The sequence below is a fragment of the Uranotaenia lowii genome, chromosome 2, assembly GCF_029784155.1.
Source record: "Uranotaenia lowii strain MFRU-FL chromosome 2, ASM2978415v1, whole genome shotgun sequence".
Lineage (NCBI taxonomy): Eukaryota > Metazoa > Arthropoda > Insecta > Diptera > Culicidae > Uranotaenia > Uranotaenia lowii.
In genome coordinates, this window is record NC_073692.1 from 335354631 (window position 1) to 335372215 (window position 17585).

Consider the following 17585-nt stretch of genomic DNA (forward strand, 5'->3'; position numbering starts at 1 on the left):
CTTTTCATACATTTTTCCTCACCCATAAGAAGTTGCAAAGATCATATACAAGAAGTTTTTAACTATGACAGAACATTGGCTGATGATACAAATTCGATTATTGTGTATATTGTGTATTTTTGCTAAAAAAAATACTCGAAACTTCTGTTTTTAATCCACACAGAAGTTTCAATTCTTTAGCCGAAACTAACAAACATTTTTAAATTATTTGTCGATGGATATTTTGAAAAAAAAAAAAAATTTATGCAATAGCAACAAACCTTTGTTATTGGATTTTAACCGTTATTTTGTGACAGCACCTCCGGAACAAAAAAAAAATCAACAAATTTTCTTATTGAATTATTGCAACAAACCTTTATTATTGCATTTTTTTTTGTAATTTTCTGACAGCAACTCTGGAACATAACAAGCTCCTATAGAGTTGTTTTTGACATTTCTCACGCACATTAACTGGCGTTCCACTGGCGTGTACGGACGAGAACGGGACAATTAACCTCCAAAAATTCCAGTGCAAAAATTGAGCAGCCGGCCGACGAACACGGTCGTTTCTGAGGTTAATGTTCCCAAAATGAAGAAGTGTTAGTGAAACGCCCTGAATTATAACACGAATACTACTAGCAGCAAATAGGACTATTGCAATTGTACTGAAGTTTCAGAATCGGCCTACAGCTGGCTAATTGGTGCGAGGCTTCGCGGAAAAATCTACAAATAATCTGTTGGTTTTCTAAATAACAAAGAAATAAACAAAAAAAATAATTGGACATGATATTTTTTTAATATAATCACAACGATCATGAAAACCAACGGTTTGGATAACCGTATAAGGCACAAATTAAATAATCATCTAAGGCTTTTGTAACGATGGGTATAACTGTTTAAAAAATACGTTATATGTAGTTATTAGTTGTAATGAATTTATAGCGAAATATGCCAGTAAAATAAATAAGCAGTTACAGTTGCTTTCTGTTTTTTTGTTATTCCCAACTGATTGAAAACATCATCTAAAATGTAGCAGCGCTTGTAGATTTTTCTATTTTCCATATAACTTTTGCAATGCACACAATGCTTCATATATGTTCAAGCAGAAATTAGAAGTACATATGCTGCATTAAGAGTATCAGCAGCGGTCAGGTGTTTGTTAAAGCTATAATATCACTCCATTTTGACACTTCGACGGCGCACCGCAAGGTTTCAAACCAGGTGTTATCTTGCTCCTGGGTGATAAAAAAGCGAGCCAGGAGTCAAATATGAATACCGACCAGCTCCTGATTTGACAGGTGCTAAAGTGTCTAGGAAAAAATTACAAAAGAAAATAGCAACAAACAACAACAACACCTATCGGTGCGTCACCAGTGGCAAAAATGGAAACAAGTTTAGCACCTATCGGTGCGCAAATAAGCTGCTAAAGCTAAAATAAGACCGAGAATGTGTCCCGGGTTAACACCTGGGATAGCACTTACCGGTACTGATGCTCTAAATAAAATAGAATCGTGCACCCAAAATAATAATGTAGCAACCTATTTGAGCGTACAGATAATGAAAAATGAAGAATAGATTTCAGCGTGTAAACAGACAAGTAGGAAACGGCGTTAAACGGTTTTCCTTGTATCATATTGTATTCTCTACGGCAGGCAGCCTCGAGTCGATCGTTGTATAGTAAAGACGAACACGAATAAAGCGTACCAAGCGAAACGAAGACTTTTGGTTTTCCGTCCCGCGACAATATCACCCATTTCCCCACGGCTAAATGCGACAAAATTTCAGAAGTGGGATCAGGATCGAATTGTCCTGAAGTTTTTGCGACTATCCTGAGTACGAGCGCGAGTGTTGTTCGGATGTTTTGTGGTTCCAGCGTGTTCCGGTAGAAATTTTTCAAAGCGTCGTTCTACCAATCGGGTGGCGTAGCCCCAGCGTTAAAACGAACACGTGCGAAATGGCGACCAGAAAAACTCGTCGGAGTCAAGGCGTTGTTTGCGAATCGGATGGCGAGCGATTTTCCGATCGTAATGTGACTCTGAAATCAACACCGAAGCGGGAGATGGCGGACGAGCGAGCGTTCCCCGAAAGGCATTTTCATCCGGAGGAATTGCGACAATTGATTCCAGTTTTTCGAGAGGGAAAAGGAGTGACGGATTGGATTTCTACGATCGACCATTACGAAAAATTGTACCATTGGTCGAAAAGTTCAACTCTGCTGTATGCAACTTGTCGTTTGGGAGGAGCGGCGCAGCAGTGGTACGATGGTGTGCGTCGTGCAATATCCAGTTGGGCCGATTTGAAAAGTGGTATTCGAGTAGCGTTTCCGGATCACGAAGATGAAGCGGATATTCATCGCAGGTTGGCGAAAGAAATGAAGGATGGAAAGGAGTCCTACGAAAATTATGTTTTTCGGATGACGGCGATTGGACGAAAAGGCAACGTCAGTGATAGTGCGGTTATCAAGTACATAATTAGTGGTTTGTCGTACGATCCTTTGTATACCAGTTTGGCGACGAACAGATTCGTTTCGATTTACGATTTGCTGGAACATTTGCGATATTGTGAAGAAAACCAAGAAATGTGCAAGCGAAGAAACTTTGTTCCGAGAGGCAACCATCCGGTGGCGGAACCGATGCGGATGAATTTGGTGCAGCGAGTTGACGAGGTTTCAAGCGAGAGCGGTGACCGAAGAAGAAGGCGAAACATCGAGTGCTACAATTGTCACGGCGTTGGACATATTTCGGCGGATTGTCCAGAACCGCAGCGTCGTCCAAGGTGTCGGTTGTGCAACAAGGTTGGACACAGCGAAGAACGGTGTTTCAAGCGAGTTGAAGCAGCGAAAACGACGATGTCAAGCGAAGCGGTAAAACATTCCGAAATCGATCATACCAGCAGCTCGGTGTGTGTGATTACGGAGATGAATGCGAAAGGCGAGAAGAAGACCGAAACCGAAACGAAAATCGAAGGTACCGATCAAGACGAAGTACAACGAGACGAACCAGCGGCGGAACAACGTTTTCTCGAAGTTGATGGCAATTCGATGTTGAAAAGTGATGTCATCATAGAAGGAAGAGTTTTGCCGATTCAGACACTTGCTGATTCAGGTTGTCCGGTGAACCTGGTGAAGGAATCGTTCTTTTTAAGTAGGGTAGAGTTAGCAGAGGCTAGCGATGAAGCTTTAGTAGGCGTTAATGATTCTAAAATCGATGTTGTAGGAGCATATTCGACTTGTTTGATTGTTAATTCGAATGTTTACGTGGCGAATCTGACAGTGGTTCCAGATAGTACGATGAAAAATGATTTGATTTTAGGGCGAAGATTTTTCAAAGATAATAACATTTGCGGTTTGAAATTTCTATTCGATTTTGATAATAATGCGATAAGAAAAAGTGATAAATATTTGATAAATCGTAAGCATAGATCTCGTTATAAAAAGGGCGAAAAATAAAAGTCAGTGATGTATTCAAAGATATGAGAAAAGCGAACTGGCTTAGCGAACAAAATGTAAATATTGTAAATATAGGGTAGGATAAATCGAGAGAGAGAGAATGTACTCTAAAGTAAAAGCGGACTGTTGAGGTCAACAGTAGTGTCAGGATGGACGAGCTGTAGCAACCTATTTGAGCGTACAGATAATGAAAAATGAAGAATAGATTTCAGCGTGTAAACAGACAAGTAGGAAACGGCGTTAAACGGTTTTCCTTGTATCATATTGTATTCTCTACGGCAGGCAGCCTCGAGTCGATCGTTGTATAGTAAAGACGAACACGAATAAAGCGTACCAAGCGAAACGAAGACTTTTGGTTTTCCGTCCCGCGACAATATCACCCATTTCCCCACGGCTAAATGCGACAATAAAGAAATTTTTTCTACGGGATTTTTCACGTAAACTATGATTTTGCTGCATAATATCGATTCTACGTGTGTTTTTAGTAAGCACAGTGTATGAAGGAAGCTCTGGTATTAACTACTTTACTTCAACATAACTGACGCATGAATTTCACGTAAAATCTAAGTGGATGATTAATATCCGTTCTGTTTCATTTGTCTCAGTAAATTCTTATTAGAAAAGGGAGTTGTCAGCCAGCTGATTTCGTTAAGTGTTGTGAATATTTTTGTGTCTGATGATTAAATAAAAATTAGAAGTTTTTAAACCTTTTTCGGGAAATCGAATTGCGAATTAGAACTTAATTGGATTCAGCTTTGCCTTCTTGGTGAGTGATAATGATGCTTATGACTATGAATAATGATTAAATTTTTGTTTTTCATCTTTTGGCAGTAATGGCTCTGGATGCAAGTTTTCTTTTATTAGACCTGGTGATGAGCGCTCGTTTTTTAGGACTCTCCAGATAGGATGTTCAACAGAACGCCATTAACGCAACAATGGTAAGTTATTTTTCAATATAATAATTATTTTTTTAATGTGATTTTTTTTGCAGGATTCCATAAACCAAGCTGAGCTGAAAATGAAATGTTTTGATTGTAGTGTAAGTGAGGAAATACACAGTAAACGAAAATTACCGAGTTCGGTAATTTATTTTACAGAAACAGTTCTGTAATTCGAAAATTTTCGGTAATTCAATAAACTGACGTCTATTTTTACAGATCTTCATTAATTCATATCTAGAATTACCGAAGCTCGATAATTTATATGTAAACAAATCATTTTGCAATATATTTTCGGTAAAAAACGCCGAAAACTGTAAAGTAAAACTGAAAATATCGTCTCTTTCAAGACAAACGTCAAAATTCGATGGCAGTATTTCTCATTCCCCTTCTCGCTTTTGCAACCGTGTTCAATCGTGTGCTTGAGAAGCCGTCCGCCAAATAATTTTGTAAGCAAAGGTCGCCATGTTCGTCGGTTCGAGTGCGTGGAATTGTTTGTGAATTTGTTTATTTTAGCGTCAAATTGATGGTGAGTATGAAATAGTTAATGGTGCCCCATCACCCTCACTAAAATTAGCAAAGTCGTCACACTTGCTGCAATAGGATTCGTCCAGCTGGAGCAAAAGTGCACAGCAGCTGGAATGTCCCAATCACCGAACATCCGCGCCTTTTTCCCTTTTTTTACTTGCATTTCCGTTTCTTCCAGAGCAGAACGACACTACTACCGGAATGGAAATTAATATAGTGGCGGCCGCAACATGGATTATCATACACATCATTAATAAAGGCAAATGTTTATTCAGAAATATAACCATATAAGTTTAGTTGTTTTATATAAACTCCAAATACCTTTTACCGGAATTTTTGTAATTATTATCGAAATACTGGTAACGTTTACCGAAAACTATAATATTTTCGGTTATGTTAATCAATTTATTGGCCATATCGATGAAAGTTATATTCTTTTATTAGGAACATTCAAGATTATGAAAATTACAGATGTGTTTAAAATTAGAAGAAATCAAAAGACCTTGAAAATGATCGAGTAGAATTTTATTCAGAAGCGTTTTCATCATGACATGTGATCATTCGTTCTCACTGCAAGCTACACTTGCTGGGAAAACCACACTTTGTCAACTACTTTGGGGTGGTGGGGTTAACTCTTTCTGACAACCTTACTTCAAAATAGTTGATCGGTGTTAAACAAATTCATGACGTGTGATGAAAAATGCCTCTAAATAAAATTATATTCGCTAATTTTCAAGGTCTTTTGATCTCTGCTTATTTTAAACACATCTGTAATTTTCATAATCTTGAATGTTCTTAATAAAAGAACATAACGTCCACCGATAAACCAATAAATTGATTAACATACCGAAAATTTTACAATTTTCGGTAAATATTACCGGCATTTCGGTAATAATTGCAAAAATTTCAGTAAAAACTTCCGGGCTTTCGGTAAAATTTACCGGTTGTTCGGTGAATATTACCGAACTTTAACAGCTTTTCGGTAAAAAAAACACGGTATTTCGGTAATATTTACAAGTATTTCAAAAATAATTACAGGTATTCGGTAATAATTTAAGGTATTTCGGTAATAACTACAGGTGTTTCGGTAAACTCTACTGGTTGTTCGGTATACATTACTGAGCTTTTATTGCTTTTCGGTTGAACATTACCGGCTTTTCGGTGTTAATTACAGGCATTTCGGTTCAACAATACCGGTGGATCGGTAATATAACGAGCTGTCACGTTGACAACTGTCAATATTTTGACAGATGAACTTAGACATGATCAGCCGAGTTTCGGTATTTTTTACCGAAAAAGGTCCGTAATATTTGACAGCTGTCACTTCTCTGCCATGAGAAAAATTACCGAACGGTTTAACGAACTCCACATGTTAGGATTTCGGTAAAAAAATTACCGAACTCGGTAATTTTCGTTTACTGTGTATATTCAAAATAAAGTTTTTTAATAGTGAAATTTGGTTTTAGTTCAATCATAATAAATAATGAAGCAAATAAAACGACATAGATTTTATTTCAAAACTGAAAACTTTCTCAGTAGCTTTCACAAACACAACGCGTTGAACCTACTAAAATTTCACGTAAATCACAGGTGAGTCCCATTAAGCACAAATTCCTATAAGGACGCGTTTACATATTGATTTCGTTGCATCTACGTGAAAATCAATTGGATAAAAATTATGTAGTTTTTCACGTAGCCACGAAGTGAAGATTATTTTGGGTGTGAAAGTGAGTAAACGAAAGATTTATCTTAAGTTTGGAACTGAGTACTTCGAAGTAAGCATGTATAAAAGCATCGCTGTCAAAGTTTGTGAACGTGAACTATAGGCTTTTTCGTAATATTTATCAACAAAGAATCCAAATAATTATTGCAATTATTGCTCCAATCTGGATTTTACGGATTTTTTCGCGTAAAATATCTTTAAAACGTTTATTTAGAAGCTAACCAGTAATGAGTACCGTTGCAATACCGGGTACTTCAGCGGAAGAAGGTCCTTCAACATCAGCACCACAATCAGCAGCAGCGAAGCATGCTGAAAGGATGGAACGGCTGCGTAAGCTACATCAGCTTCGTAATGAAGCTCGCTCCTCCAATCATCAGGAAGTAGTGGCGGAAGACGAGCGTAAAAAGCTTCCGACCAACTGGGAAGCCCGCAAACGCCAGGCCGATTGGTTGATCGACGATAGTAAAGCCAAACAGGAAGCGGAAGAGAAGGGACTGGATTATAATCGAGTGAAGCTGATGAAGGTTTCCGCTGCCGAGGCTGATCGATTCGATAAGTTGAGGTCTAAGAAGAAAAATGTCGATCCCGGGTTCTCGGATTACGAAGCCCAAACGGCCCGGCAGTACAATCGATTGGTCAAAAATATGGAACCTAGAGACATGGCCAAGTATGAGGAACAGAAGCGGAAATATGGGGATGCTTTCTACGGAGGACCGAATGTGGTGCTCCAGGGTTTGCACAAAGACACCAAGGGAGCCATCGATAACATGGTGAAAGATTTGGAGCAGCAAATCGACAAGAGGAAGAAATTCTCGCGCCGCAGGACCCACAACGACGATGCCGATATCGACTACATCAACGAGAAGAACGCTCGGTTTAACAAGAAGTTGGAACGCTTCTACGGGGAACATACGGCCGAGATCAAACAGAATCTGGAACGAGGAACGGCTATCTAAATGGTTTCTGGGAATTCATACGTTTGCATGTTTGTTCCGAAATTCCACATGTATTAGATTGTAATATTCGAAGGTCTTTTCTGTGAGAAAATAACCAGGCCGATGAATTAGTATAATTTATTTTATACCTTCTTTGAGTAAAGCTCCTTCAAATGAATAATTTCTTTCATAACATATGATCAATCAAATCTTTCATTTCTGATTTAAAACTTTTCTTAGATGTGATCAATAAAATGAAATAATATATACAAATCTTGTTTGTTGTTTTAATTTACATTCCGAATGCAATGAACACTGTAGTTTAAAACAGCCAAAACAAAAACAGGGAGATTTCTTTCAACAATTGTGCAATCAGAAATTTTGAATCAAGAGTTGTATTACTACATTTTTTTTAGCTTTCATCCGACAGCATCCACATGAGATAATCATAATAAAAGTAGCTAGGTACAAAATCGACCTACTCATCAACTAAACCTAAACTGATATTACTACTCGAATACGGCTCTAAGGTGGAGACACGTACAATGGGAGAAGAAGAGTTTGGTTGCAGCATACAAACGCAAAAATTCAAAGCAAAAATTTTAATTTTTTTAAAGCTGTATAAATTCTGGTTTTTAGTGAAAGCTACTCATTATGATGAAAAAGACAAGATTGACGCATGTGTTGAAAAACTCCTAATAAATTTGTCGCTGAAGCTAATGGCTTACTTTTAATCCTATCTCAACCGGAATAATGAGAATGTTCAAATTATTTTACTCTTCGTAGTCGTTTCTATAGCGTTTGTTTGTTTTAAATCTACTTCATGGGAAAATGCGCTGACGGGGAAGTATAACAAACGTTCCAATCCGTTGCATATTCCAAACGAGTTTTCGTATCCTGCTTATGGGTGCACATCTCGTTGTCCTCTCTCTCACTAGTGCTGTAAAACTTATCGGGTACTGTGTAGGCTTTCAGTACAGAAAACTTCCGAAACCGAACGCTGACCGCATGCTGTCCCAGTAGTACCGGCTCCAGTTCGTTTTGGTGGCTTCAAACTCCGCCGACGGGATCAAAGTTTGGGTTAGCTTAAGTTCGGTGTGGTCATCCTGTGAAAATTTAATATATCACAATCTTTCAAGATATTGTCCAGAAAATTGAAACAAACCTTTTCGTCTAACTCAATCACAACATTTGAATAGTGACCGGATGGCCACTGTTTTAGCCTCCAGGTTTGGCTTATTTTCTTGTTCGGCACAATCTCGTCGAACTTTCCGCTTACGTTGCCTCCGAAGAATACAAATCTGAAATTGGAAAGACCACAAATAAGGTAACAAGATTTCGAATCCAATAATCCTAACTTACTCTCCCCCTTTGAACAGGTCCAGCTTGACGTGGCCACGAGTGAATGCGGTCACCATATCAACCCGGGTTAGAGCATCGTACAGTTCGTTGGCTCGACACACGAACCGTTCGGTGACTTCCAGCGTTTTAACGTCTAGCTTGAGGCCAACCTTGCTCGGTTCGCTTGTCACAGTTTTCAGCTCGATTTTCTGCTTGTTGAAGCCGCTAGCGTACACAGTTTCTTTGTCCGGTTTCACTGTCGGGGCTCCGTTTGCTTCGTCTCCTTTCTTGGGGAGGATAAGGCCTGCGAAAATTTAAAATTTATTCATTTATTTGTCGTCAATCGATTGAAGATCTAAGTCATAAAGTTTTCCCTTAACTAATTTAATTTAATACGTAGAATAGAATACGGGAATATAAGTTTAAAAAAAAAAACCAATGTAGTTTCTTTTAAAAAGATGATAAAACGAATCTATAGAGCCCATATTAGTGTTCTAGAAAGTTCAAATTTGAATAAGGCGACAGACTTGTGCCGAATGATCTACATAAATCACAAGCCCCAATTAATCTTTTAATGATCATCTTTCGAAAATTCAAAATTTCCCTACCCTTGGCAAAGTCTTGCTTCAGGTGTTTGACGTAGGTTTCCAGCTGCTTCCGCAGCTTATCCCGGCCCACGTTGTACATGAAGATTTTCAGCTTCTCGGAGGCATCGTTGGAGGTATCGAGTGAAACTGTTAGCTCCACCTCGTCTATATCGTTTTCCTCGGACAAATTGGGGATCGTGACCTTCCCTGTGACGTCCTCGTCGTTGATTACTCCGGTCCATTTTAGCACGATATTCCACTCGTAGAAAAATATCAGCTTCCCCTTGCGGTTGTTGGCAGTGGCTTCGCCTTCCATTTTTTCTATCTCTGTGATTTTGCACTCCTGCCCCGAGCCGGACACGACGAAATCCTTCAGCAGCTCGGTCAATTTGTCTTTAGACCAGGGGGTGGCATTTTTCTCGGTCCAGTGCCAATTATTGACGTTGGTTGCATCTGGACGTTCTTCCACAATCCAGCGTGGATCACCTTCGCCCCATTTGGCCATTGTGGATTTTCGGTGGATGAAGTTTGCGTCACCTGAGTTTTCAAATGTGGATCCGTAGAAAAATTCAGCAAAAGCTGTATGTGCGTGCTTTGAGGTTAGTCAGGTTTTAGACTTCGATTTTCACCGATTTTTTATGAGTAACAACACAACAATTCCAGTCCGATAGCCACTTTTCAATACACAACTAATAATAAGTTCACTCGACGGTATAATTTGCACTTCTGGCAGCGGAATGAACGGAATAGAATTTTCGATTTTCTAGACGTTTCGGAAACCAGAAATTTCGGCCGACTGAGATCGATGCATGCATGAGCAGAACTGTCAAAACTGCATTTTTGTTTTCGTACGTTGACGGCGTTGTACCGAATTTTTGGGTTAAGCGCTACCTAGTTTTGGAATCGATTTTGCAGTCAACTTTCTGTTTTCATATACCTGTGGCAGAGCACTGATAAAAGGCTTGAAAACTATAAAAAAAAATTAAATGCTTATTATTATTCATGGTTTTAATTCTTGTAATTTTTGTAATTTTTGTAAATTTTTGTTATTTTTGAAATTTTTGTAATTTATGTAATTTTTGTAATTCTTGTTTTTTTGGTAATTTTTGAAATTTTTGTAATTTTTGAATTTTTTATATAGATTTTATAATTTTTGTGATTTTTGAAATTTTTGTTATTTTGCAATTTTTGTGATTTGTGTAATTTTTGTAATTTATGTAATTTATGTAATTTTTGTATTTTTTGTAATTTTTGTAATTTTTGTATTTTTTGTAATTTTTGTAATTTTTGTAATTTTTGTAATTTTTGTAATTTTTGTAATTTTTGTAATTTTTGTAATTTTTGTAATTTTTGTAATTTTTGTAATTTTTGTAATTTTTGTAATTTTTGTAATTTTTGTAATTTTTGTAATTTTTGTAATTTTTGTAATTTTTGTAATTTTTGTAATTTTTGTAATTTTTGTAATTTTTGTAATTTTTGTAATTTTTGTAATTTTTGTAATTTTTGTAATTTTTGTAATTTTTGTAATTTTTGTAATTTTTGTAATTTTTGTAATTTTTGTAATTTTTGTAATTTTTGTAATTTTTGTAATTTTTGTAATTTTTGTAATTTTTGTAAATTTGTAATTATTGTAATTATTGTAATTTTTGTCATTTTTGTCATTTTTGTAATTTTTGTAATTTTTGTAATTTTTGTAATTTTTGTAATTTTTGTAATTTTTGTAATTTTTGTAATTTTTGTAATTTTTGTAATTTTTGTAATTTTTGTAATTTTTGTAATTTTTGTAATTTTTGTAATTTTTGTAATTTTTGTAATTTTTGTAATTTTTGTAATTTTTGTAATTTTTGTAATTTTTGTAATTTTTGTAATTTTTGTAATTTTTGTAATTTTTGTAATTTTTGTAATTTTTGTAATTTTTGTAATCTTTGTAATTTTTGTAAATTTTGTAAATTTTGTAAATTTTGTTAATTTTGTAAATTTTGTAAATTTTGTAAATTTTGTAAATTTTGTGCAATTTTTGTAATTTTTGTAATTTTTGTAATTTTTGTAATTTTTGTAATTTTTGTAATTTTTGTAATTTTGTAATTTTTGTAATTTTTGTAATTTATGTAATTTATGTAATTTTTGTATTTTTTGTAATTTTTGTAATTTTTGTAATTTTTGTAATTTTTGTAATTTTTGTAATTTTTGTAATTTTTGTAATTTTTGTAATTTTTGTAATTTTTGTAATTTTTGTAATTTTTGTAATTTTTGTAATTTTTGTAATTTTTGTAATTTTTGTAATTTTTGTAATTTTTGTAATTTTTGTAATTTTTGTAATTTTTGTAATTTTTGTAATTTTTGTAATTTTTGTAATTTTTGTAATTTTTGTAATTTTTGTAATTTTTGTAATTTTTGTAATTTTTGTAATTTTTGTAATTTTTGTAATTTTTGTAATTTTTGTAATTTTTGTAATTTTTGTAATTTTTGTAATTTTTGTAATTTTTGTAATTTTTGTAATTTTTGTAATTTTTGTAATTTTTGTAATTTTTGTAATTTTTGTAATTTTTGTAATTTTTGTAATTTTTGTAATTTTTGTAATTTTTGTAATTTTTGTAATTTTTGTAATTTTTGTAATTTTTGTAATTTTTGTAATTTTTGTAATTTTTGTAATTTTTGTAATTTTTGTAATTTTTGTAATTTTTGTAATTTTTGTAATTTTTGTAATTTTTGTAATTTTTGTAATTTTTGTAATTTTTGTAATTTTTGTAATTTTTGTAATTTTTGTAATTTTTGTAATTTTTATAATTTTTGTAATTTTTGTAATTTTTGTAATTTTTTTAATTTTTGAAATTTTTTGTATATTTTGTAATTTTTGTAATTTTTGTATATTTTGTAAATTTTGTAATTTTTGTAAATTTTGTAATTTTTGTAATTTTTGTGATATTTGTAATTTTTGTAATTTTTGTAATTTTTGTAATTTTGGTAATTTTTGTAATTTTTGTAATTTTTGTAATTTTTGTAATTTTTGTAATTTTTGTAATTTTTGTAATTTTTGTAATTTTTGTAATTTTTGTAATTTTTGTAATTTTTGTAATTTTTGTAATTTTTGTAATTTTTGTAATTTTTGTAATTTTTGTAATTTTTGTAATTTTTGTAATTTTTGTAATTTTTGTAATTTTTGTAATTTTTGTAATTTTTGTAATTTTCGTAATTTTTGTAATTTTTGTAATTTTTGTAATTTTTGTAATTTTTGTAATTTTTGTAATTTTTGTAATTTTTGTAATTTTTGTAATTTTTGTAATTTTTTTAATTTTTGTAATTTTTGTAAGTTTTTTAATTTTTTTAATTTTTGTAATTTTTGTAATTTTTGTAATTTTTGTAATTTTTGTAATTTTTGTAATTTTTGTAATTTTTGTAATTTTTGTAATTTTTGTAATTTTTGTAATTTTTGTAATTTTTGTAATTTTTGTAATTTTTGTAATTTTTGTAATTTTTGTAATTTTTGTAATTTTTGTAATTTTTGTAATTTTTGTAATTTTTGTAATTTTTGTAATTTTTGTAATTTTTGTAATTTTTGTAATTTTTGTAATTTTTGTAATTTTTGTAATTTTTGTAATTTTTGTAATTTTTGTAATTTTTGTAATTTTTGTAATTTTTGTATTTTTTGTAATTTTTGTAATTTTTGTAATTTTTGTAATTTTTGTAATTTTTGTAATTTTTGTAATTTTTGTAATTTTTGTAATTTTTGTAATTTTTGTAATTTTTGTAATTTTTGTAATTTTTGTAATTTTTGTAATTTTTGTAATTTTTGTAATTTTTGTAATTTTTGTAATTTTTGTAATTTTTGTAATTTTTGTAATTTTTGTAATTTTTGTAATTTTTGTAATTTTTGTAATTTTTGTAATTTTTGTAATTTTTGTAATTTTTGTAATTTTTGTAATTTTTGTAATTTTTGTAATTTTTGTAATTTTTGTAATTTTTGTAATTTTTGTAATTTTTGTAATTTTTGTAATTTTTGTAATTTTTGTAATTTTTGTAATTTTTGTAATTTTTGTAATTTTTGTAATTTTTGTAATTTTTGTAATTTTTGTAATTTTTGTAATTTTTGTAATTTTTGTAATTTTTGTAATTTTTGTAATTTTTGTAATTTTTGTAATTTTTGTAATTTTTGTAATTTTTGTAATTTTTGTAATTTTTGTAATTTTTGTAATTTTTGTAATTTTTGTAATTTTTGTAATTTTTGTAATTTTTGTAATTTTTGTAATTTTTGTAACTTTCGTGACTTTTGTAATTTTTGTAATTTTTATAATTTTTGTAATTTTGTAGATTTTGTAATTTTTTTATTTTTAGTAATTTTTGTAATTTTTGTATTTTTGATAGAGTTTGTAATTTTTGTATGTTTTGTATTTTTTGTAATTTTTGTAATTTTTGTAATTTTTTTTTGTAGTTATTTAAATGTTTCATTTTTCGTAGTTTTGTTTTTTTTTTCTGTAATTTTTGTATTTTTTTTTGTAGTTTTTTAATACTGTTTTCAAACATTCCTGCGTTGTCACGTCACGTTTTCCACCTTGTTTTCTTGAACTTTTCGATTTTTTTTTTTAAATTTAAACAGTGTAAGAGAAGTTTCTGGCAAGACTCATTTGTTACAAATCTCTGTAAATAATACAGTTTTTACTAAAATGTCATGAAGACGAGAAAAAAGTAATTTTCTTACCCGTTGTCACGCACGTTTCTTCGGGACGCAAGTCGGTAGAAGACAAAATTTGCTTGTTGGATACGGAATTTAATAACCTATAAGATGTTAAACATGGTTGAGGTTTTTTGGCTCAAAAATGAGAAAGTTGAAAAATTATGCAAAGAAAACCTATGAAAAAGTCGTTACGTCACGCTGGAATGTGTTATATGTAGATACATAAATGTACGGTCCGGTAACTTTTTTCTAAAAAACTGGAATGATTGCATTTGATTACAAAAATTTAATTTAAAAATATCCACGAATTGATAAATAAAAAAATTGAAGATGAGTTAGAGGAAATCACTAAAAAATCTAAGCTCATCAACACGATCGAACTGAATGGAAGATTTCAAAATATTTTATCAAATATTTATTTTGAAGCAAACAACTCAACATATTTTTTACTTTCATCTAAAAATAGTTCTGAAACTTTTCACGCCTGCATGTCGAAAATAATTTTACGAGTTGAAGGAATTTCAAAAGCGTATAATGTCCTCAACAGTCAGAAGACGGCTCCATAGTCTCCCGAGGAAAAGGAATAAAAAGGAAATCCAAAGGTAAACTAGGTGGGAAATAATCAAAACCGTCCGCCCTTTGGGTCGTGAAAGGGAATCCGACTCGCGCCAGGTCGCCTTGCCAATCTGCTGACTCGAATGACGACCATGATGATGATGACGGTGAATGAAGATGGTAGCACGTTTCCAGATCCGTTTGAGTAGTATATTTATTAGATTGGGGTTTTCTTGGCGCTTCCGGCATTGATGGCGGTAAATAAAAAAAAAAAACTGGTGCCACCCGTACTGGGAAAGTTGACATTGGAGATGAGTTGAGAAAAGGTCCTACCTTAGCAGGAGCTCTCGAATCCCTGCTCGAGAGGTGTTCGAGGAGATTGCTGCCGAGAGTTGGAACATTTACCTCCCCACGTTTTCAGCTCTTTTTCGCACAAGATAAGACGAGTGGTTTCCGATTTCCTTTCCGCGATAGCTTTTTTTTATAAAATGGGATGATGAATTCGATTTTCTCTATATCTCATTGATCTGCATTGTTTTTGGGTTTCTCTATAGTTACTCACGCTATTTACTATCAGGTGCAAAACATTGAAAATAAGATAAATTTTGAAGATAATTTTTTTGGACTTAATTGAATTTTTCAACGTTTTCTTTCAAAAACAAATATACTGAAAAGATGGACAATGTTGCTGCATACATTTAGGGGCAAAATTTATAAACATTTCAATATTTTTTGGCCTCAAAAACAAATGAAATTTTACTGTTATGCAATTCCCAAGATTCTCCCACTGTACCTATGTTCTTTGTTTTAATCAAACTTGACAACTTGATAGGGGTTTTAGCCATTTGTTTTATACCTACAGGCTTTCTCATAGAAAATGTCCGTTTTTATTAATATCCAAAGATTATCATAGAATGACCATAAAAATAACTCTAAAAGTATACCTATACAAACGAAAAAAGTTAAACTTTCGAATAAAACAACCCATTTGCTTCTAAATGCTATCATTTTATCAGGAGAGGTGTTTGTTTGTGAGTCTTCGAAAAAACAGATATTTTAAAACTTTAAAACTATATTTTTGATGAATATAAAAAAAATCTCCAACTACAAACCATATTTGGCCTATTTGAAACTCAATTTATAGGCTTTCAAACTTAGAACGCAGTTTTCGGATATTTTAATTTCAGACTTAGTTAATGATGATTATCTGCAAAAATTTAATGTTGATCAAAGTTCCCTCAGTTTACGGTACGTGGAGCAGCTTCCAGAATTCCACCTTATGGGTTCGCTGCCGTGGTGCCTTAAAGAATTAGGCGAATTAACAATATCCACTAACTTACAGACGCGAAAACTACGTTAACAGAACTTTTGTTTATAATTTTGCCCCTAAATGTATGCAGCAACATTGTCCATCTTTTCAGTATATTTGTTTTTGAAAGAAAACGTAGAAAATTCAATTAAGTCGAAAGAATAAAAATACTGTTATTGATGTTTTTAGCCTTCTGTGCTAAATGGCATCAAAACAATATTTTTGAAAATGTTAAGATACGTAAAAACCATAGTGATCAAAGTTACTCCGAAACATGCAGTCTGGTTTTGTAACAAACATTTAGTAACAGCCAATAATATCGTTTGAATATTCTGCTATCAATGATCATGCTGTATACTCCATACCTCAGTAAGTATTTTAAAACTTCAAGTGTTTCTAAAAAGCAACCCCTTCCAAAATATTCGAAAATGAATTGAAAAGGTGATTAATGTTCCCCCAGTTTACGGTACATATTTGTTTGTAATGCCATCGAGAATCTTTTTTTTTCGACGATGGACGATCATTTTGGTGATTATTAATGGTGTAATGTTTATAGAACCGGATTTTGAAGGAATTGGAGATGTTTATCAAAACCGGATTGTTCTTATTTAAAACTCGAAAATCCACCAAAAAATTGCTTCGATTTTACGTTCCCAAATTACAAAAAAATTCTAAAGGCAAATTTTGCCGAAATTCAATGTTTTTAAAATTTACATCACTTTAATTTTACACTTGCTGACCCGGTGTACCTTTAAAAAACGAATGATATTTTCAGAAATTATTTAAATTTTTATTGGTTTGATGGCATTATTTTGAATCAAATGAAAACATATGTAATTCAAAGGCAACCTCTACGGTATGAGAGCTGCAGCTGGAGTTTTGAATTGCAATACAAAGATGACATAAACTAATTTTCAGAATCTTGTTCTTTAAATTTGTGTTGAAGATCTGATAATTTTAAATTGTTTCTTTGAGCTTCGCCATGAAAAGGAGGGTCTCAAATTATTCGTACGCAAACAACCTAAATTATATAATATGGTTGTTTTGCTTGATATGTTCTGGATTTATGCTAAAAAACTGATAAGAGAGCCCCCTGTCCTTCCCATCACCCCCTGCTGAATGGAAGTCGTGGTTTTTAATAATCATACCCATTTTTTCGTACTCAAAAATCCTCTTATATCAAATATAGTTCCATTAGATGATAAGTTTTTGAGCTTTACAATAAAATTTATATGGAGCCTTCTCATTTCTTCCCCTCTCTACACTGTAAAGCGTAAAGCTCTATAACAATCGTAGAAACATATCTCGTAACCAAATACCTTTCCATGCCATATTTGTTTCCATTTGTTGGCTTCGTTAGTGGAATTGAAATTGAAACTTATGCTAACAAAATTGTATTGGGCCCACCTCTCTCTTTCTATGTACCTACTCACTGAAAGGAGAATGGTGTGTCAAATAATCATAGAATCATACCAAAATGATTTTCCATGTTGAGTTGAGTCCGTTTCTCGGATTTTGTAAACAGAAATTGAATGCAAGCTTTCCTCTTCCCTTCCCATATTCCCAATTC

The 17585-nt window shown here is 32.3% G+C and overlaps 2 protein-coding genes across 2 annotated transcripts; one reads left to right on the forward strand and one right to left on the reverse strand.

Annotated features, from left to right (window-relative positions):
- Window positions 1-6736: 6736 nt before the first annotated feature.
- LOC129744124 (pre-mRNA-splicing factor Syf2) lies at window positions 6737-7824 on the forward strand. Its single transcript, XM_055736520.1, has one exon. The coding sequence runs from the start codon at window positions 6844-6846 to the stop codon at window positions 7570-7572; it is 729 nt and encodes a 242-aa protein (XP_055592495.1). The 5' UTR covers window positions 6737-6843; the 3' UTR covers window positions 7573-7824.
- Window positions 7825-7930: 106 nt separating this feature from the next.
- On the reverse strand, window positions 7931-10303 carry LOC129744123 (activator of 90 kDa heat shock protein ATPase homolog 1). The gene is made up of 4 exons (XM_055736519.1): window positions 9501-10303; window positions 8914-9196; window positions 8717-8852; window positions 7931-8657 (listed from the first exon to the last, which is right to left on the reverse strand). Exons 1-4 carry the CDS (start codon window positions 9982-9984, stop codon window positions 8523-8525), a joined length of 1038 nt encoding a protein of 345 aa, XP_055592494.1. The 5' UTR covers window positions 9985-10303; the 3' UTR covers window positions 7931-8522.
- Between the last annotated feature and the right edge of the window lie 7282 nt (window positions 10304-17585).

What these genes read in the sequence shown, in the direction of transcription:
- LOC129744123 (XM_055736519.1), bottom strand. Translation starts at nt 9,984, where the DNA reads ATGGCCAAATGGGGCGAAGGTGATCCACGCTGGATTGTGGAAGAACGT. An exon ending in GAAGCAAGACTTTGCCAAGG is followed by an intron (nt 9,197 to 9,500) that starts GTAGGGAAATTT and finishes AAATTTTCGCAG; the next exon opens with GCCTTATCCTCCCCAAGAAA. An exon ending in TGATTGAGTTAGACGAAAAG is followed by an intron (nt 8,658 to 8,716) that starts GTTTGTTTCAAT and finishes AAATTTTCACAG; the next exon opens with GATGACCACACCGAACTTAA.
- LOC129744124 (XM_055736520.1), top strand. Translation starts at nt 6,844, where the DNA reads ATGAGTACCGTTGCAATACCGGGTACTTCAGCGGAAGAAGGTCCTTCA.